This window comes from Prionailurus viverrinus, chromosome E1 (assembly GCF_022837055.1).
Source record: "Prionailurus viverrinus isolate Anna chromosome E1, UM_Priviv_1.0, whole genome shotgun sequence".
Taxonomy (NCBI): Eukaryota; Metazoa; Chordata; class Mammalia; order Carnivora; family Felidae; genus Prionailurus; species Prionailurus viverrinus.
In genome coordinates, this window is record NC_062574.1 from 25,415,618 (window position 1) to 25,437,439 (window position 21,822).

General features: G+C 35.5%; 1 protein-coding gene, 1 long non-coding RNA gene and 1 pseudogene across 2 annotated transcripts in view; 2 read left to right on the plus strand and 1 right to left on the minus strand.

Annotated features, from left to right (window-relative positions):
* BCAS3 (BCAS3 microtubule associated cell migration factor) overlaps positions 1-21,822 on the plus strand; it is a 628,358-nt gene that overhangs the window by 159,826 nt on the left and 446,710 nt on the right. Inside the window, exons 12-13 of the mRNA XM_047833397.1 lie at positions 9,130-9,206; positions 16,090-16,173. Coding sequence (XP_047689353.1) covers positions 9,130-9,206; positions 16,090-16,173 — 161 coding nt within the window. The remainder of the gene's footprint in view (positions 1-9,129; positions 9,207-16,089; positions 16,174-21,822) is intronic.
* LOC125151807 (60S ribosomal protein L32-like) lies at positions 5,239-8,344 on the minus strand (annotated as a pseudogene).
* Positions 9,930-13,145, plus strand: LOC125151983 (uncharacterized). Its single transcript, XR_007146996.1, has 3 exons — positions 9,930-10,075; positions 10,378-10,379; positions 13,131-13,145. It is a non-coding gene; the product is annotated as an uncharacterized LOC125151983 (long non-coding RNA).

Below are 21,822 nucleotides of genomic sequence, written 5' to 3' on the forward strand. Positions count from 1 at the left end.
TCACTTTGTTGATTTGGGAACTTATGTGTATATATACATATTGTACTGAAATATATAGTTTACATAGAAAAAGAGTTGAGAAAGCATCAACAGCAATGACAACAACAAAAGTCTGTGATTTTCTGAATACTATCCATTGTAGCATTTCACAAGTCTTCCCAACCCCTTCATCTGTGAATACTCTGACCAATAGTGGTAACACACTGCATTTCCTATTTCTGTGGAGAAGTATCTCATTGTTAGTTACATATTATTTTACTTGACTTGAAAACCCTAGAGATTGGATTTGTGTGAATGATGTAGGGTCAGTAAGATTGATACTATTTGTCAAATATTTGTATGAAGGAATGTAGCTTCTTGTCTCTGAAGTGCTGCTTCACCTAAAGTGATTTATATCAACATGTTGAACAAAATTCAGAATAACCTAATATTTAAGATCAAGGAACAAGCGAGCCATTTCCTAACTTGATAGAAGCTTTTTTTTCTTTAATTACTGCCATCTTCCTACTGTTCTTTTATACAGACTGAAACTTTTAGCAGGTGAAACGAGTCATGTTTATATTTGTTTCTCTAAATTTGGGTTATCCCATGAGTATAAGCCATCCTGCCTGGGGCACTGAAAAGATGCAGCTGAGCCAGGCGGCATACTGAAAATAGCATTCGTTGTAGTCCATTTGCCTGTGCCACATAGTATATTTCTCCAGTGATTGGTTTCTAGTTCTTGAAGAATTAGGACCAAAGCCCACATAGACTGACATATTCTCTGCTTAATGATAATGTTTTGATCATGCAAGCATTTGATTTCTAAAGTAGTTTGAAAAGCTCTTGTATAATACGATTGTGAGTGCCTTAGTTATATATGAATACAATGATGGGACTGTAAAATAAGTAGAGACACCTGTGTCCATCAGAGAAGGCATCATGGGAATTTGTGACAGAGGGTGGAAGGATCAGGTAAAGAGAGCTGATAGAGAACTAGAAAGGGAATGCAGCCAATATAATGAGAAAGGAGACACCTTTGTATTTGCCTGTATAGAAACCGTGGCCTTGAGCAGCTGTCTGGTGTGGAAATTCAAAACCCATGTATGATTAAGAAAACAAAAGACAAGGACTGATAGATGTCATTAGCAGTCATTTCCAGTGTGCTTAAATTGAAAGTTAGATATGAAGTCTCTGGAGAGACCAGAGGATTGTGTAATAAGTAACTCTTTTCAGTGGCCTCTGTATTTACTTTGGGGAAGAAAATTTATTCCTTATAATCATAATGTTATTTCTTAGTGTTACTATGTGTATTTTTGATTTATGTTAATGATGAATTAACAAATACAAGGAATGAATTTAAAGGATCTTAAAAATGTAGGATTATTTTTAGTTTTGGAAAGAAGAAGCTTCCTTTTTATGTTTAGAACCAAATTTGTAACATTTTTTAGGAGAGATGGGCAGGTTAATGTGAGCTCTAAGCTCAGGACAAGTTAAAAGTCAAATCTATCCCTCTTCTTTCAGGTTCCCATCTCTATACTGCCATGATGTTTTCACAGCCTGGGCAGTTGCCCAGTACAAAGTGGACACTCAATGGATATGTGTGCAGTGAACTAACTTGTGACTTTCCTACTTCTCCACATAATTCCTACACATTTAACCCCACAATGGCAATACTCTTAAATTCATGATACATTTATATACATGAAAAATAAAGCAAAAATAAGTCAGAAAGCTAATGGAACTTTAAGAAGGTCATTAATCAGGGGTGCCTGGGTGGCTTAGTCGGTTGAGCGTCTGACTTTGGCTCAGGTCATGATCTCACAGCTTGTGGGTTCAGGCTCTGTGTCGGGCTCTGTGCTGTCTCCCTCTCTCTCTCTCTCTCTCTCTCTCTCTCTCTCTCTGCCCCTCCCCCACTCGTGCTCTGTCTCTCTCACTCTCAAAAATAAATAAATGTTAAAAAACAAAGAGGGTCATTAATCAGTTATAAGAAAGTCAAATTAATCTCTTAAAGTGGTGTTTAATATTTTATGTGCTTATATGTCTTTTTGAGAGGGTGTTGAGAGTTTTTTTCTGGACTTCATAGAATATGTGGTCTTTTGTGACTTTTTTTTTTTTATTGAACATAGATAATCATAGTTCATGTTGTAGGATGTCAGTTCTTTTAAAAGGTTTTTTTTTACATTTATTTTTTTAGAGCAGGTTCTTAAAAAATTTTTATTTATTTATTTTTTTGAGAAAGAGCATGTGTGCAAGCTAAACAGAGGGAGAGGGAGATAGAATCTCAAGCAGACTCCACACTAGGGAGAGCCCGGTGCAGAGTTCGCTCTTAACAAACTATGAGATCATGACCTGAGCCAAAATCAAGGGTTGGATGCTTACCCAACTGAGCCACCCGGGTGTCCCAAGAGCAGTTTTAAGTCTACAGCAAGACTGAACAGAAGATACAAAGATTTCACTGTCCCTATACATGCATAGTGTCCCCCATTTTCAATGTTACTTATCAGAGTGGTACGTTTGCTACAGTGACACATCATTATCAACTGGAGTTTGTAGTTTACCTTAGGGTTCAGTCTTGGTTTTGTACATTCTGTGGATTTGGATAAATGTATAATGACATATATCCATCATTGTAATATCATACAGAGTATTTTCGCTGCCCTAAAAATCCTCTGCTCTGCCTGTTCATCCCTGCCCTCCCCGCCCCAGCAACCACAGATCTTTTTGTTATCTCCATGGTTTTGCATTTCCTAGAATGTCATATAGTTGGAATCGCATAGTACATAACCTTCTCAGATTGACTTTTTCTGTTTGGTAATACAATTCAAGTTTCTGCCATGTTCTGCCTGACTTCAAGATTTACTATCAAGCTACAGTAATCAAGACAGTGTGAGAGTGGCAAAGGAATATACAAATAGATAAGTGGAACAGAATAGAGAGCCCAGAAATAGATCTTTGACAAAGGAGCAAGGGTAGTACAATGGAGCAAAGATAGTTTCTTCAACAAATGGTGCTAGAACAACTGTACATTCACATGTGAAAAACTGAAGCTAGACACAGTCCATACAGCCTTTGTAAAACTTAACTCAAAATGGATCACAGACCTAAATGTAACACACAAAAGTATAAAATTTGTAGAAGATAACATAGAGAAAACCTAGATGACCTTGAGTATGGTGATGACTTTTTAGATATAACACCGAAGGCACAATTCATGAAAGAAATAGTTGATAAGATGGAATTAATTAAAATGAAATACTTATGCTCTGCAAAAGACAGCATCAAAAGAACGAGAAGGCAAGCCACAGACTAAGAGAAGGTTTTTGTAAAAGACACATCTAATAAAGGACTGTTATTCAAAATATACAAAGAATGCTTAAAACTCAAGAAGAAGCAACTGAATTAAAAAATGTGTCAAAAACCTCAACAGACACCTCACCAAAGAAGATACATAGATAGCAAATAATCATATGAAAAGATGCTCCACATCACATGTTTCTAGAGGAAGTAAAATTAAAACGAGATACCATCACACACCTATTAGACTGACTAAAATCTAGAACACTGACAATGAACACCAAGTGCTGACAAAGATGTGGAGTAACGGAAACGCTCATACATTGCTGGTGGGAATGTAAAGTGATACAGCCACTTTGGAGGATGAGTTGGCAGTTTCTTACAAAACTACACATATTCTTACCATACAATCTAGCAATCACACTCCTTGGTATTTACCCAAAGGAGTTTGAAACTGACGTCCGCTTATAAAACTTGCACAGTTGTTTATGGCAGCTTGATTCACACTGCAAGCAAGATGTTCTCAGTGGGTGGATGGAAAAATAAGCTGTGGGATTTCCAGACAACGGGATGTTATTCTTCATTTCTTTTTATTGCTGAATAATATTTAATTGTGTGGATAATACCATATTTATGTATTCATCAGGTGATGGACATTTAGTTTGTTTCCATTTTGGGACTATTATGAATAATATTTTCATGAATGAAAGGTTTTTGTGGGGACATACACAGTTGACCCTTGAACAACATGGGGGCTAGGGGTGCCAAATGCACACACAGTTGAAAATCCACGTATAACTTTTGACTGTCCCAAAACTTGGCCTACTGTTAATCAGAAGCTTTATCAATAACATAAGCAGTCAATTCATACATATTTTGTATGTTGTATGTATTATATACTATATTCTTACAAAGTAAATAAAATGTTAGTATGAAAATCATCAGGAAGAGAAAATACATCTACAGTAGTGTTCTGTAAAAAATCTGCGTAGAAGTAGACCTGTGTAGTTTAAACTCATGTTGTTTAAGGGTCAACTGTATTTTCAGTTATCTTGGATATAAGTATTTGTGTGGACATGTGTTTTCATTTCTCGAGTATGCAATGAGGAGTTGAATTGCTGAGTCATATGGTAATTCTATCCTTAACTGCTTGAAGAGCTGCCAGGCAGAGTGATTGCACCAGGTTACATTCCCACCTTCAGTGTATGAATGTTCCAATTTCTTCATATTCTCACCAGTGATTGTTACTACCTTTCTTTGATTATAGCCATATTATTAATACCTCATGAAATGCTATCAGATTGTACTTTAGATTTGTGTTTCCCTGATGGCTAATGATGTTGAGCATCTTTTCATGTGTTCATTCACCAACATATATCTTCTTTGTCAAAATTTATGAGTTATTTGTGTTTTCTTTATCAAGTTGTTACAGTTCTGTTTATATTCTGGATACAAGTCAGTTAGACATATGTTTTGTAAAACTTCCATTCTGAGTTTGTTTTCTTTCTTAGTGATGTCTTTTGAAGCACAAATGTTTTAGTTTTGGTGAAGTCCAATTTTTCTATTTTTTTCTTTAAATTTTTTTTTATAAATGTTTATTTTTGAGAGAGAGGGAGTGCACAAGCAGGGAAGAGGCTGAGAGAGAGGGAGACACAGAATCTGAAGCAGGCTCCAGGCCCTGAGCTGTCAGCACAGAGCCCAGTGCGGGACTCGATCTCATGAACTATAAGATCATGACCTAAGTCGAAGTCGGATGCTTAACCAACTGAGCCACCCAGGCGCCCTACTTATTTTTTTCTTTTATCACGCATACTTTTGGTGTCATATCTAAGAAAGCATTGCTTAATCTAAGGTTATGAAGATTTACCACTATGTTTTGTTCCAAGAATTTAATAGTTTTAACTTTTTTGGTAGTTTTATGGTTTTATTAACACAAATATGACATGTACAGAAGCTGTTTGTCTATTCATTTTCTTTGCTGTGCAGCCTGGCCTTGGGATTGGTGGCTCTAATGGCCAGCTGGGCTACTCTTTCCATAGTGGCTTTGTGGTTCTTGGAGGAGACACTGTGAGCAATCTCTGCACAGTAAGATTTGTTACACATCAGCAGCACTTTATGACATTGTGGACTAGGAACTTCCAGAAGCTACTGGACAGCATGTGCTTTGTTTTGTTATTGCTCCTGTAACCAGTGTTGGGCATCAAAATCTGGCTCTTAAATCTTCTGCACACCCTGTTGTCATTGCCTCTGGGTTTACACCGGTTGCACTTAATTTCAACATATCAGTCTGACGGGTGTCGGATGAACTTCTTGGTCCTCTTTTTTATGCTCGTGGACTTCACCAGAGGTCTGAGGGCAGCTAGGAGATGGCTGCCACCCTGCAGGCAGTGCCAAGGAAGAGAGCAGTACTTTTAAATTTTTGATTTAAGTCTTTGATTCATGTTAATTTTTGTATGCACTATGTGTGAGGTCAGGTTTCAGTTTCATTCTTTGGCATGTGGATATGGAGGTGGCCCGTCATCATTTGTTGACAAGACTATTCTTTCCCCATTGACTTGTCTTGCTACCCTTGTTGAGAGTTAATTGACCATAAATGCAGACATCTGTTTTTTTCAAAAAGTTCTGAAATCTTTTGAGTTGTCTTTATCAAGAAAAATAAGGCAGAGTGTTACAGAGAGTAGTTAAATCCTTTGTTTTTCAAAATGGGATCAGGTCACCTCCCCATTAGGGATCAACCTTATGGGAGGATGCCATCTAAAATTGTATCATTCTCCTGTGCCTTTAAAAATATTTCTTTAGTAATGGAGGAATCTTCATTTAATGTGTTATTCTTGGATTTTACCTTTATTTCGATTTGGAAATCTCCGTATTTTTAATATACAGTTCTCTTATTTTATTCACAAACATTGTAAAACATGTTGGAATTAGTCCTAGTATTATAGAGATTGGGTTTCCCCCCCCTTGTTTTCAAAGTTTAGCTGGAGGCAGTGGTTAATTTTTAAAGGAGTCATGCTTATAAAGTTGGGATAGTGCTGAGTGGCTGATGGTCTGGTGATTCCAGCTGTAAAGTGTTTTTTGGAGAACAGAAAAACAATTTGCTTTCATTCTAGTACATAATAATTCTTGAGGTCCACTGAGTTTGTAAAAACATTGACTCAAAAAGTGAAATGAAGAATTGTTAACTACATTTTTCCTTTAGTATCTTCTAGTATTTGGAAAGGAGAATATACTTATTAAGATCTATTGAGATGAAATTGTTACCTGAATTGAGTGATAGTTAGATTACATTGACTTTAAAGTTCAGGGCATTAGCCACATATAATGTAATGCTGAAGTTCACAAGTATTTATTTCTGTTTTTCATTTGGTTCTTTTTTTCATGACATTTTAAAAGGGGGAAGTTGTCAAAAAATATTTAAAAGGGGGAAATTTTCTTATAGGACATTTTCCAGCTCTGAAAATATCTATGCAATATGTGTTTGAATTAGTTTACTCAATGGGATTATAATAATTAAATCTATGTAGAGACTGCACAACATATGTTAGAGTGTATTGTCTTTGTACTATTTTAGTGGGCCTTGGTCCTTTGTATGTGTCCATAATATGTGGACACATTCAGTGGATATATTACTTAGAGGTCAGTTTTCCCAAAATCCAAAACATCCCAAACACAACCCTTTAAAGCTTGAAAGAAACAAAAAGTTGTGTTTGTTTTTTTTTAAGATGAGCAAAAATTAGAAACCTCATATTTGATTTGTATTTCATTTGACATATGGATCTTCTCTTAGGGCCATTATCTGCTTTATAAAATCTTTATCTTCTTTAAAAAGGAAAACTCAGGGTACCTGGGTGGCTAAGTCAGTTAAGTGTTTGGCTCTTGATTTCGGCCCAGGTCATGATCTCATGGTTTGTGAGTTCGAGCCCTGCATGGGGCTTCACACTGACAAGTGAGGACCTGCTTGGGATTTTCTCTCTCCCTCTCTCTCTCTCTGCTCCTCCTCTACTGGAGCTCTCTTTCTCTCTCAAAATAAATAAATAAACTTGAACAAATAAATAAAAAGGGAAACTCAAAATAGATGGCATTTGAAGGAGCTCAAATGAAAACTGCTATGTCATGGAAGCAGCAGCAATGTGTGCTTCTTTAGTGCTTGCGAACACAGTGGCACTAGCATTTCAGAATGGTGACTGTTGCTATTCAGAAGGCTTTCTGAGTCAGAAAGCATGTAATACATGTTTACAAAAGATCTATGTTTTTGAAAGATTCCTATTAAAAAAGTGGCTTTAAAATGAAAGATCTGGCTTTTAGGTGAGCACACTATTTGAGTATTTGAAAAGTTTTCTTAATTTGTTCAGATGTATTTATCAAGCTGCATTCAGGTGTTATTCTAGGCAGTGGAGATTCAGCAGTGAATGCAACAGACACAAATTCTTGACCTTACATACCCCCTAATCAAGTGGGAGGAAGATAGAAAATAAATTTAAAAATAATAAATATATCACAGAACATATAAATTATTTTTATTATTGAAAGTAAGTCTTAAGGTAGTTTATTGTTCTTTTTCTCATTAATAAGTGTGCTTTTGGATAAAAAATTATCATACATTGATAACTCTATTCCTCTTAGGGTCAGTAACACAGACCAGGACTTCTGCAGGGTAACACATTGTCAGGTGTGCAGTTTACAATTCAGGTCATGTTATTTTTTTGCTATTATGGTCATGATTCAGGTAATTTGGCTACTATTTTGCTACAAGAAGAAAAGCGTTTTGTTATAAAATCTTGTTTGTCTCAAGATTGTATAAATTTAGATTCCAAACTGGGACCTAAACTGTGAAATAGAATACCTCAGTTTGATCCTCTGGTGTACATTTTGGAGGAGAACATTTGTGAAAATATTAACCAGATACTTGTGGAATGATAAACTTGAAGTTCTTTAGTTTAGGCTTTTTGTGTTGTCTGATTTTGCAGTTGCCTTTGAGTAGATCCTTTAAAGCTGTTTTGTGACTCAGTGGAATATTATTTTGTGTAGTTGATGATGAGGGCATTCGACTCAAAGACCTAACTGGCATGGCTAGGAGGGGAGAGGAGAGCCTCTAGGATGACAGACATCACTTACTTGACTGAATTGTGGTGTGTCTTGGTTAGTAGTTCAGGAAGACGGCATTGGAGTTTCCATGCATTGATGGTGTCCACTATCACGACTGTATGATTTATTCTTCTTGAGAGGAGGAGCCACAAAGCAATCCTTCCTACTAGTTTGCTATTGGCTGGACTGAAAGCAGGAAGAATGAAGTAGAGTGCTTAATGTAAATACACAAGATTATGCAAATTAGTTTTCCATCATCTTTCCATTGAGGCAATCTTGGTGAATTACGTTGCCCCCCTGGTGCCTTACTTAAGTACTTGCTCTGTTTTTTTCTTCTCACCAGTGTATCATCATTTTCTTTTTAGGTGTTTGTTATCTTTTGCCTTTAAATTCATGAACCAATTGTATCCTTTTTCTTTCTTCTCTAAACATTGTTGCTTGACCTAAAAGCATTGTTTCCTTTTAGCTACTCTTTCTTGTTCTAGGAGTAATTGTAAAAAATGCCCAATTTTTGCTAAAAGTTATTACCAGTTGTTCCCAGATTTGTTTCTTATTGGAATGGTGCCAAAACCAAAAGGAAACTGTAGAGGGGGAAAAAGAAAGAACTTCACTTAGCTATTAAAATAATGACCAGTTTTATGGGAATTTTATGTGAGACTTGAGAAAATAAAACCATTTGGTTGTTTTGTTTTTATGGCATCAAAATATGATGCGCCAACAGAAAACTTATTAAGAAATATCTCAATATTGCCATTTCAAATTTTTCAGGCTGCTATCCTTGCCCAGGGCCCAACATGAATCCTATTGCTCTTGGGAGCCGTTGGCTTGCTTATGCAGAAAACAAGGTAAGGTGTGGCTCATGTTTGGATTGTTTGTAATGGAGCAAGTGTTGAAGAATTTTCCAAAGTTCATTGCCAACCAATAATGAATATTTAACTTACTAGTTTTTCTTTGGTTAGATTTTGGTTTTAATTGGGCAACCAGTAATTATCCTATCTCCCTTCTTGCTTAGGATCAGTATTTGGTCTCAACTTTAATTTTCTAGGCTTGGTTTTTGTTTTTTGTTTTTAATTTTTTATGTTTATGTGTTTATATAATTTTATTTTTTTATTTTATTTTTAATTTTTAAAAAAAATTTACATCCAAATTAGCATATAGTGAAACAATGATTTCAGGAGTAGATTCCTTAATGTCCCTTACCCATTTAGCCCATTCCCCCTCCCACAACCCCTCCAGCAGCCCTCAGTTTGTTCTTCGTATTTAAGAGTCTCTTCTGTTTTATCTCCCTCCCTGTTTTTATATTATTTTTGTTTCCCTTCCCTTATGTTCATCTGTTTTGTCTCTTAAAGTCCTCATATGAGTGAAGTCATATGATTTTTGTCTTTCTCTTGACTAATTTTGCTTAGCATAATACCCTCCAGTTCCATCCACGTAGTTGCAAATGGCAAGATTTCATTCTTTTTGATTGCTGAGTAATACTCCATTGTATGTATGTGTGTGTGTGTGTGTATATATGTATATGTATATATCTATATCTATATCTATCTATATCTATCTATATCTATCTATATACCACATCTTCTTTATCCATTCATCCATCGATGGACATTTGGGCTCTTTCCATGCTTTGGCTATTGTTGATAGTGCTGCTGTAAACATGGGCGTGCATGTGCCCTTTCGAAACAGCACACCTGTATCCCGTGGATCAATGCCTGTATCCCGTGGATCAATGCAATAGCTGGGTCGTAGGGTAGTTCTATTTTTAGTTTTTGGAAGAACCTCCATACTGTTTTCCAGAGTGGCTGCACCAGCTTGCATTCCCACCAACAATGCAAAAGATATCCTCTTTCTCCGCATCCTCGCCATCATCTGTTGTTGCCTGAGTTGTTAATGTTTGCCGTTCTGACAGCTGTGAGGTGGTATCTCATTGTGGTTTTGATTTGTATTTCCCTGATGATGAATGATGTTGAGCATTTTTTCATGAGTCAGTTGCCCATCTGGATGTCTTCCTTGGAGAAGTGTCTATTCATGTCTTTTGCCCATTTCTTCACTGGATTATTTGCCTTTTGGGTGTTGAGTTTGATAAGTTCTTTATAAATTTTGGATACTAACCCTTTATCTGATATGACATTTGCAAATATCTTCTCCCATTCTGTCAGTTGCCTTTTAGTTTTGCTATGTGTTTATTTTGAGAGAGAGAGAGAGAGGGAGGGAGGGAGAGAGAGAGAGAGAATAAATTCCAGGCAGGCTCCATGCTGCCAGCACAGAGCCTAACGCTGGGCTTGAACTCACCAGCTCAGGACCTGAGTCGAAACCAAGAGTTGGATGCTTAACTGAGCCACCCAGGCACTCCTAGGCTTGGTTTGTTTGTTTGTTTACTTTTAATGTTTATTTTGAGAGAGAGAGAAAGACAGAGCATGAGCAGGGGAGGGGCAGAGAGAGAGGGAGATACAGAATCTGAAGCAGGCTCCAGGCTCTGAGCTGTCAGCACAGAGGCCGATGTGGGGCTTGAACTTACGAACTGTGAGATCATGACCTGAGCGAAGTTGGGTGCTCAACTGACTGAGCCACCCAGGTGCCCCTAGGCTTGTTTTTTTATAGAGAACTTTACTCCATCGATCTTAGGTACAGCATTGATACTACTTTAATAGCTTCTGTGGAGCTAGAAATCAGGGGGCAGGAATGACTTAAAAAAATTTTTTTTTAAATGTATTAATTTTGAAAGACAGAGCACGAGTGGAGGAGGGACAGAGAGAGAGGGAGACATAGAATTCGCTCCAGGTTCCGAGTGGTCAGCACAGAGCCCTATGTGGGGCTCAAACTTGTGAACCGTGAGCCCATGACCTGAGCCAAAGTCGGCTGCTTAACTGACTGAGTCATCCAGGTGCCCCTGGAATGACTTTGTTTTTATTGGTAGATTGGGAACTGAGGCATAGAATAATTTAATTGATGTTATGTGTCTACAACTAAATCTAAACAAGGGTTAAACTATTTGTCTTAATAATTAAATCATAGGTGATCACATTTTGTTGAATCTTTTAGTTGTTTTTATGTTTTATTTATGTCCAATTCAAAACCAAAGACAAATTGAATTTTCAGAAAGAAAATGTGAAATCTTTTTTATACCATTTAGTGCCCTTCATGTGAATATAGGATGAAATCTAAAAAATATTACAGACTTCAAAGAAGATTATCATTTTTTGTTTCATTTTAGTTTGCTTATATAGTTATATATTGAGATAATAGCAGAATAATAGGAAATAATATTTATTGAAGAGTTCTTAACACAAATCTGGATATGGTAAGTACAATAATTGGAGAAACTACATTGCATGTAAATCTCTGGAATTCACAAAATCAAGAAACTACTGAAGAAAGTTATTTTTGTAGATGAATTCCTTGATACTTTTTCCAAAATTCTGTTTGCTACAGATAGATACTTTGTATCTTACTGAATGCCATGTTTATGCTCCATTCTGTCATTTCTCTTCATTTTCTAGTATATCTCATAAAAATAGCTCTTTACAAATTACTCTTTTCAAACAAGGCAAGAGGCATACAATTCAGTGTGGTAACATAATGGTGTCTTCAAATGTTTAAATATATAATACGTTTCTTTGAGTGCTGGAGACATCCAACAAGAAGATGTATAAATTGTCCCTTGGTTCTTGTAGATGTATTCTCACATGTGGGAAAGTACCCATTTAGAATTGTAGGTGATATGCAAATAGTTACATATCGTTTTCTAGCAGAGGAAACTCCCTTCACAGATACATACTGGGTGTGTGCCAGTTATCTTGCTTGTCTTGCCTTTGTAGAGATATGTGTTGATAATATCTAGCATTACATACAGAGATCAGAAAGTGTAGTGGCATTTATGGGGAGTTTGCTAATCAGATAGCTCTACCATCCTTTGGAAGAAATATTTTCAGATACATGTATTTCCAATAGCATTTATGTAAATGCTAGTATTCATTAACAGTTTCTGATTGTTTTAGTACCAGTGTCTGATTGCTTTGGTTTTGGGGCTGAGTGTGGAATTGCAAACTTAATTGAATTTTGGAGTAACAATCTTTTTTAATTAAAATGCTTTTTGACTAAAATTTTAAGCAAGACGCCATATATACTGATTGGGTTTGCCTTTCTGTGGTTCTCTTTATTTTATTTTATTTTATTTTTTATTTTTTAAACTTTACATCCAAATTAGTTAGCATATAGTGCAACAATGATTTCAGGAGTAGATTCCTTAGTGCCCCTTACCCATTTAGCCCATCCCCCCTCCCACAACCCTTCCAGTAACCCTCTGTTTGTTCTCCATATTTAAGAGTCTCTTATATTTTGTCCCCTCCATGTTTTTATTTTTGTTTCCCTTCCCTTATGTTCATCTGTTTTGTCTCTTAAAGTCCTCATATGAGTGAAGTCATAGGATTTTTGTCTTTCTCTGACTAATTTAACTTAGCATAATACCCTCCAGTTCCATCCACATAGTTCCAAGTGGCAAGATTTCATTCTTTTTGATTGGCAAGTAATACTCTATTACTCCATTATATATATATATATATATATATATATATATATATATATATATATCACACCACATATATATATGTGTATATATATACACACCACATCTTCTTTATCCATTCATCCATCAGTGGACATTTCGGCTCTTTCCATACTTTGGCTATTGTTGATAGTGCTGCTATAAACATGGGGGTACATGTGCCCTTTCGAAACAGCACACCTTTTTCCTGTGGATCAATGTGTAGTAGTGCAATTGCTGGGTCGTAGGGTAGTTCTGTTTTTAGTTTTTTGAGGAACTTCCATACTGTTTTCCAGAGTGGCTGAACCAGCTTGCATTCCCATAAATGGTTCTTTTTAAATGTCCTTTTAACTAGGAAAGCTTATAGAAAAGTTGTAAGAATAAATATAGTACAAATAGCACAAAGCACACCCATATATCTTTTACTCAGATTGACCTTTTAATTATTTCAGAGTAAGTTGCATATATCACATTACTCGTAAATACTTAGTCAATTTAATATTTTTTTTTTTTTTGAGAGAGAGAGAGAGAGAGTGAGAGAGAGAGCACAAGTGGGGGAAGGGCAGAGGGAGAGGGTTCATCTAGCATCTGCCCTGTCTCAGCCCTGGAATCTGCTACTTCTTATTTTCCTGGTTCCTTTTAATGGGCCAGAACTTTAGATACTTAGCTTTGTCCAGTAGATGTGCTCATTGTTACTGGGGTGTTTTACTTCTAGACACTTTCATTGGACAAAGTTTGGAAACACACATACTTCTATGCATACATAATGGGAAAATATACAAATACATATATGTATTTGTACACCTATACACACACACACGCGCGCGTATTTTGGAAATGAAGGTTAGACATTGGTATTTTCCACAGGATTCTTTCCTTTCATCCTCCATTTATTTCTTATTTATATGTTCCTTGTTTCGCATGGGAGACTCTGATATCACACATTTGTTTCATTTGTTGAATCCTATAATGGCAAAAGTAATTGCAGAATTGTTTGCTCACACAACTACAAATATCAAGCCAAATAAAAAGAGTTCAGGATTTCTTGTAGTTCTCTCCAGTCCCATTGCTGCCCCAAACTGAAGATATACAGTCAAATACTGTGTTCAAATATTACTTTGATTAGATTATCCTTATCTCTCCCTTTCTGCCTTCCTTCATTGTTGTTACAGTTTTCATTTGATATCTAATTACATACACTTATTTTTATTTTTATGTTTTATTTACTTGCTTATATATTTCATTGTTTTATGTATTTATATTTCCCTTTCTTTCCAAAAGATTAAATAATATACTTGCTCTTTCGTATGTTGCCTTTTAACTTATATTTTTTGAAAATCAGTCCATTTTATAGAGGTTTGCACTACAGAAATTTCTGATTCATCTTTAATTTTTGATGAATTGAGTTGCAAATGTAATTTTCTAACAAGGCTAAAGTTTAAACAAAAATTTCTGGCTTAGTTATGTTTGTGTTGAAATGCTGACTCAGTTTTAGTTGAATTGAAAAAGTGATAGTGTTGCTTATTTTCACATATTTATCCTTGATTATTTTAATTACTGGAAGCAGAGAAAAGATGGTAGTATTTCCAAGATAATGTCTTTCATTGCATATGTGGCAGGAGGCAGCAGAGGGATAACTTGCATAATTCTTTGAAATTGTATTTATGACTGAATGAGCGAGTGAGTGAATGAAAGAGATACTTTTTATTAGCTGAAATGATCACTTTCAAACTACCTGTTTTCCCCTATGTGAAATCACATTTGTGATCATCTGTCATTTGAAAAATTCCCTCACTACTGACCTTGAAATCTGCTCACGCAACAACACGTTTAGTGTGGCAGCTTGACATTTTATATCAGACTTCTAAAGATACCCCATTATAACATATTATTATTGCTTTGAGCAATTGCTTTTCAATGTAGTGTCAGCGATATAAAAATTTTGATTTTGGAAGAATAAAAAGGTGACATTCATATTTATCAAATAATCATGTTTTAAATTATATAAGCATTTTTGTTTTTATGTTCTGAAAGAGGTAGATTCTTTCTGAATTATGTAGGCTTTTAAAATCATAACACAATGTGGAGCTTTTCTAATACTCTACAATTGTCATTTCATTTTTTTAATTTTTAAAAAGTTTATTTGTTTATTTTTGAGAGAGAGGGAGAGTGAGCAAGCAGGGAAGCGGCAGGGAGAGAGAGAGAGGGAGGGAGGGAGGGAGGGAGAGAGAGAGAGAGAGAGAGAGAGAGAGAGAGAGAGAGAGTCCCAAGAAGGCTCTGTGCTGTCAGCACAGAGCCTGATGCAGGGCTCGAACCCACAAACTGCGAGAAAATGACCTGTGCTGAAACCAAGAGTTGGATGCTTCACCAACAGAGCCACCCAGGTTCCCCTGTCATTTTATTAAAAAAATTTTTTTTAAAATATAAAGATCTGGCTAATGAATTAAAAAACCCTAAATTTAGGAAGTGTAGGAGCAGTGGAGATTTTAATCCTGGTTTATTGCTTTAGTCCATGAGAGAATCATGCTATCAAACTAGTGATTCACTTTGAAAATTGAATCAAAGTGAATTGATTTGGTTGGTTTATTTACATCAGTCGTGGCTAAAGGCACGTCTTTTTCATTCTGTGGTAATACTAGTAAGCCCTCTGAAGTGGACAGCTACTATATGCCTCACAGTTGATTTATGCATGATTTGTGCCACTATTCCCCTGACTTAATTGAAAATGGAAATATGATAAATTATTTTGCCTCTTTTTTGGCTTTTCTTTTACCATCTTTATGTAGGAATTAAGAGGACAAAACCTCCAATTTGCTAGTATGTTAAACATTTAATGTTAGAAAGTCAAGTCTAAGTCCTTTGATTATGTTTTAAAATTTATTTGTGGAATGGCTGCCAGGTCCCAAATACTACCATTTTAGAGTTTATGAATTCTTAAAGATTATTCATCTGATAAATAAAAATTGTATTTGAGCATGACACTGCCTGAGTGGCACCAGTAGATTATAAAAAGAGGGAAAAGTGTCTTGGTAGGGCTTTTAGCTGTTTGCCTGAAACACTCATACAAACATTCACCCCTCCCACCCTCATTCTGCTTGATAAATAAGCTCCGTCCTAATAGCCTGTAGAATTAAACAGTTTAATAGGAATAACTTTCTGGCTTTTCTCTCTGTCTCTTTTTCCAGTTGATTCGATGTCATCAGTCCCGTGGTGGAGCCTGTGGAGACAACATTCAGTCTTATACTGCCACAGTCATTAGTGCTGCTAAAGTGAGTATTGAGTAGTCCCTAGGAATTGTGATTTTGTGGAGTAAATATCAGGTTTCTCTCCTGAATTGTGTTGAAATTTTTCCTTCCCTTTTTGTTCACAAATGTGGAATAAACTTAAGTAAGTCAGAATATTTTTGCCACTCGTGAAGATTGATGAATACATAATTAGATATTTAATCTCTTAAGGTTCATAAATCATACATTTTCTATTATAATGATTATAGGGTTTGTATTTATCAAATTTTAAATATTTAAGTCTGTTAGCTAGATTAAAGTCTATTATATAATTAATAACACTTTTGAGAGAAGTTTTATATATATGTTTTAAGTAGTGACTTCTGGGTTCTTTTTCTGTGATTTCCATCATTCCATCTATACTGACATCCTTTTGTATCTTTGAACATTTATGAATCTTCATGTAAAAAGAATATTATTCCTTAAGAAAACTTGAGTCAAACCCCTGGCACATTCAAAGACTCTTTCATGTCACAGGGCTGCCCTCTGTGTGTTTGTCAAGTGAGCTCTGTTTGTGTGTGTGCGAGGGTTAATTTTGATGATGGCTCTTAAACTTTATGCTGATTATAAGGTATTCTTATAATCACTATCCTTTTGAATTGTGAAGTATACAACAAAACAATTCTAATAATAGGGATGACATAGTGAATCTAAATGACAGCATGTAATAGAAAGCACAACTATTCAGAAAAGAACAACAGTTTAAAGCAAACCACAGGGAGGGAATGAAAGGTCACACTGTTTTATGTAAAACAAATACAAAAATACTTCAAGATTGATCACAAGTACTTACATGATATGCTTTAGAATGTGTTCCTTGGTTTGATGAGAGAAGCATTACATATTTTTTACTCAGAAAGGAAATGAAATACTGAATGTCTTTATGCTTACAGCACTATATACTTTGGATTTTAGAATGTTCAAAAAAATGGCTTACTTTTCTCCATTGTGTATGTAAAAATTATGATGGTTTTTTCAGTGAAGAGAATTCTGAGACAGAGTAGCCAGCATCAGTGTTCGTCTATAGTTAGTTTATAATAGATCCACAAAATATACCAATGAGATCTAGTTCTCATGTATTATATTCATTTTAGACTTATCTGTGCCATACATGTTAATTAGGATAGTTCATTGTATTATCATTTGAATAATTTTCAGTTCTCTGGTAGTGGACAGCTTTTCAGGTCTTCTTTGCTATAATGTGTTTGTGTGCTTATGTAAAAGAAAACTGACCTGCTTCATTCAGTAACAGTTTTGCTGTTTAACTTTTAGCTGAATGTGGACATGTGGACAAACTCTAGCTAAATGAGGCTAGAGTTAATGTGCTTGGAAAAGAACAAGTTTGAACTCTCCAGTTTTCTATACCACATATTGAGAACTGTGAGGGATAAGCTCATGTCTTCCACATTTTAAATTCTCAGAAATTATAATGATGACAACACTCTAATTCAATCAGTTTCCAATAGACCATTGGTCACCAGTGGAATTGGTGTTGATTGAAATTCATCATTAGCTCAGACAGTTGATAAAATTCTGCCATTGACCCTTGAATAAAGTAGTTAATATTTAATTTTTGTTTAAATGCTTTTGCCTGATTTTTAAAAACATTTTTACTTATTTTTTTAATGTTTGTTTATTTTTGAGAGAGAGATGGTGCAAGAGGGGAGGGACGGAGGGGGGGCGGCAGGATAGAGGATCTGAAGCAGGCTTTGTGCTGATAGCAGCAAGCCTGATGTGGCACCTGAACTCACAAACCTGGAGATCATGACCTGAGCCGAAGTTGGACACTCAACTGACTGAGCCACTGAGGCACCCCGCTTTTGTCTGATTTTAATGCTTATCCATGCTCCTATTTATAAATTTACAAAATGAAAGAAAAACAAAACCATAAACATAAAAGTTACCCATTTCTTTTTTTTCCCCCACATTTTTATTTAAATTCCAGCTAGTTAACATACAGTTGCAACATGAGTTTCAGGTGTAGAATTTAGTGATTCATCACCCACATACAACACCTGGTGCTCATCACAAGTGCCCTCCTTTTTACCCATCACCTATTTAACCCATCCCCCTGCCCACCTCACCTCCAGTAGCCCTCAGTTTGTTCTCTATGGTTAAGTGTCTGTTTCTGATTTGCTTCTGTTTTTTTTCCCCCTTATGTTCATTTGTTTTGTTTCTTACACATATGAGTGAAATCATGTTTTTTGTCTTTCTCTGACTTCTTTTGCTCTCTAGTTCCATCCATACTGTTGTAAATGGCAAGATTTCATTCTTTTTTATAGCTGAGTAATATTCCATATGTACATATTATATATCCATCTTCTATATCCATTCATCAGTCAGTGGACACCTGGGCTCTTTCTGTAGTTTGGCTCTTGTTGATAATGCTGCTATAAGTATACAATAGGGTGCATGTATTCCTTTGAATCAGTATTTTTGTATCTTTTGGGTTGGTACCCAGTAGTGCAATTGCTGGGTTGTAAGATAGTTCTATTTTAATGTTTATTTTTGAGAGAGAGAGAGAGAGCGAGAGCGAGAGCGAGCAAGTGAGCACAAGTGAGGAAGGGGCAGAGAGAGAAGGAGACACAGAATCCTAAGCAGGCTCCAGGCTCTGAGCTGTCAGCACAGAGCCCTATGTGAGGCTTGAATTCACCAACTGCAAGATCATGACTTGAGCTGAAGTTGGACGCTTAACTGATGGAGCCATCCAGGTGCCCCAGATAGTTCTATTTTTAACTTTTTGAGGAACTTCCATACTGTTTTCCAGAGTAGCTGCACAAGTTTGCATTCCCACCAGTACTGTAAGGGGGGCTCCCCTTTCTTCGCATCCTCACCAAACCTTTGTTTCCTGTGTTGTTGATTTTAGCCATTCTGACAGGAATGAGGTGGTATCTCATTGTAGATTTGATTTGTATTTCCCTGATGATGAGTGATGTTGAGCATCTTTTCATGTGTCTGTTAGCCATCTGTAAAGTCACCCATTTCTTGAGTCTTACTGGACTTACCAGGTAGTAAAATCCATATTGTACACTGCCTTTTAAACTTATGTGTAACTTATATGCCATGAAATATTTTTGAAAACACTTTCATATGTAATATTTATGTACTTATGGACTCCTGTGTTACCATGAATGTTTTGAGATTTACTTAAAAATATTAAGTTAATTTGGTATTTAGTACTAGTATTTAGTTATTTTCCTGAAATTCTACCAGAAATAGAATGATCCTTCATTTCACTTTCAAGGTATGGATATTTTATATAGGAAAGATTGGAAAGTTGAGATGATTTTGCCTCCTACGTGATAATTTCTTCTAGTAAGATATTAGATACAAGAAGCTTTGTGGGTAAATTAGCTTTCTGAGGTATAAGGCAGTTCCAGTTTTCCATGGTAGGTACATCAGAATTAAGTAGTCTTTGTTACTATTACATTATGTATTATACTTCTATTTATATTAGTATATTCACTTATGAAAATTCATCATGATGTACACTTATAATTCCTGTACTTTTCTGTATGAGGGAATATAAGTTTACTAAGAAAAGAACAATGTCACGTATATATCTTCAGGCCTAGAAACCTTTTCCAGAGAATGCTCACATTTAAGAATGAACAATGGCAATATTACAAAGACTCTTCCATAGAATAAGAGATAATGCCTAATATTGTTTTATGATGCAGGATGACCTTGAATCTTGACAAGAGCATTGTGAAAAAGGAAAACTACAGTCCTGTCTTACTCATGAACATGAAAAATCCTGAAAAATCCTAAACAAAATATTAGCAGAGAAAAATTAAATATGTTGTAAGGATAATGTGTCCCATCCAGTTGGGATAATTCCATAATATAAGGCTGGTTTATTACTCAAAATCAATGAATGTAATTTGTACATGAACAGAATAAAGGAGAAAAATTATATGATTATCTTAATATATACACAAAAAGGGTTTGATAAAATCAAACATATATGCATTGATAAAGTCTTTTAGTAAATAGTGATCATTTCTGGTTCTCTAGAATTCAGTTTTTTCTCAAATTACCAAATTGTTTAAATGTAGTAAACATAGTTAATATAAAGTCTTCCTGATAACTCCAATGTCTGGCTTCTTTTTGGGTGTATTTTTATTGTTTGCTATTTTTGCTGGTTCTCACTAATGATGTCTTGACTCCTTGTTTGCCAGAATTTATTTTAAAAATCTGTAGAAACAAGTTTGAATTTGAGATACCAGAGTTCTGTGGCACTCTTAGTCTTGGACCCTCCTAATCCAGTTTCAGGGATTGAGTTCCTTAAGGAATTTAAAGCTCACCTGAAATAGTTATGGGAGCCTGATTACTACAGATTAACTATTATTTCTATTGTTGTGTTCCTTTGTGCCTCAACCAAAAACATGGAAACTCATTAAATAGATCCCCTTGGACATGACCACCTAGTACCACAGGTCCATCAAAAACACCACTTAGAAGTCTCCTCTAGAATCATCAGATCCATCTAGGCCTAAATACCCAACTCACATGTGTGGGATTTTCTTGTTCTCTTGGATTTGGATCTAGAAGCTCTCTACTATCTTGTTAAATATTCAATACCTTTAAGCAGAGTTAAAAAAAAAAAATTCTCCTCGGTTATCCTACTTGCTTTCATTGGTAGGATTGATCTGATTTACCTAGCCTGCCATTATTGAAAATAGAAAATAAAATTTCTATTTATTTTCTGCCTACTTATTTATCTACTTAGAAATGATAAAAAAGGTAATTTTTGAGGGGCGCCTGGGTGGCGCAGTCGGTTAAGCGTCCGACTTCAGCCAGGTCACGATCTCGCGGTCCGTGAGTTTGAGCCCCGCGTCAGGCTCTGGGCTGATGGCTCGGAGCCTGGAGCCTGCTTCTGATTCTGTGTCTCCTTCTCTCTCTGCCCCTCCCCCGTTCATGCTCTGTCTCAAAAAAAAAAAAAAAGGTAATTTTTGAGATACAACATGGAAAATATTTAAAAAACCATGTAGTATGTGCTCCTTAAAATACTAATCTTAAAATATTAACTTTGAGGAACTTGTGAAATCACTTTTTCTGAAAGTGATCACTTGTCAAATCACTTTTTCTGAAAGATTAATCATTAATATTTTTCTCTTGCTGATGACAGCTGCTTATATGACTTCATAGAGGTTAACCACTTTGTTATACAGAAGGACTCATTATTAAATTTTTATTCTTATTTTTTGTCTCACTAGATACTTGTAAGCAAAAATATGTTAATTGCGTATGTACTTGGATCTCCTTAGAGGAAATAATGTTTTTACATTAATTTTATATTAATGTTTCTCTGGATTTTCAAATAGTAGTTAAAATTTATCTTTCTACTTCTAGATTTTTCTCTTTGTTTTTCCAAATAATTTATTTGGCTTTCCTTATAAAGAATATAATGGTGATGAATTCTCTGTGGCAGTGCTAAGGGGAAAAATTTAATACTTAAATAGTTCAAATTGGGTTATTTTGATACATTTGTAAAATCTTGGTCCATATTTCCTAGTTACCACATAATTACCACCTATTTGATTTTTCCTTTTAATGTGTTTTAACCCCAGTGTGGTAAATTGATTTAGTAAATATGCCTCTTTTTTTCCCCCTGGTTATCTGATAACTTCT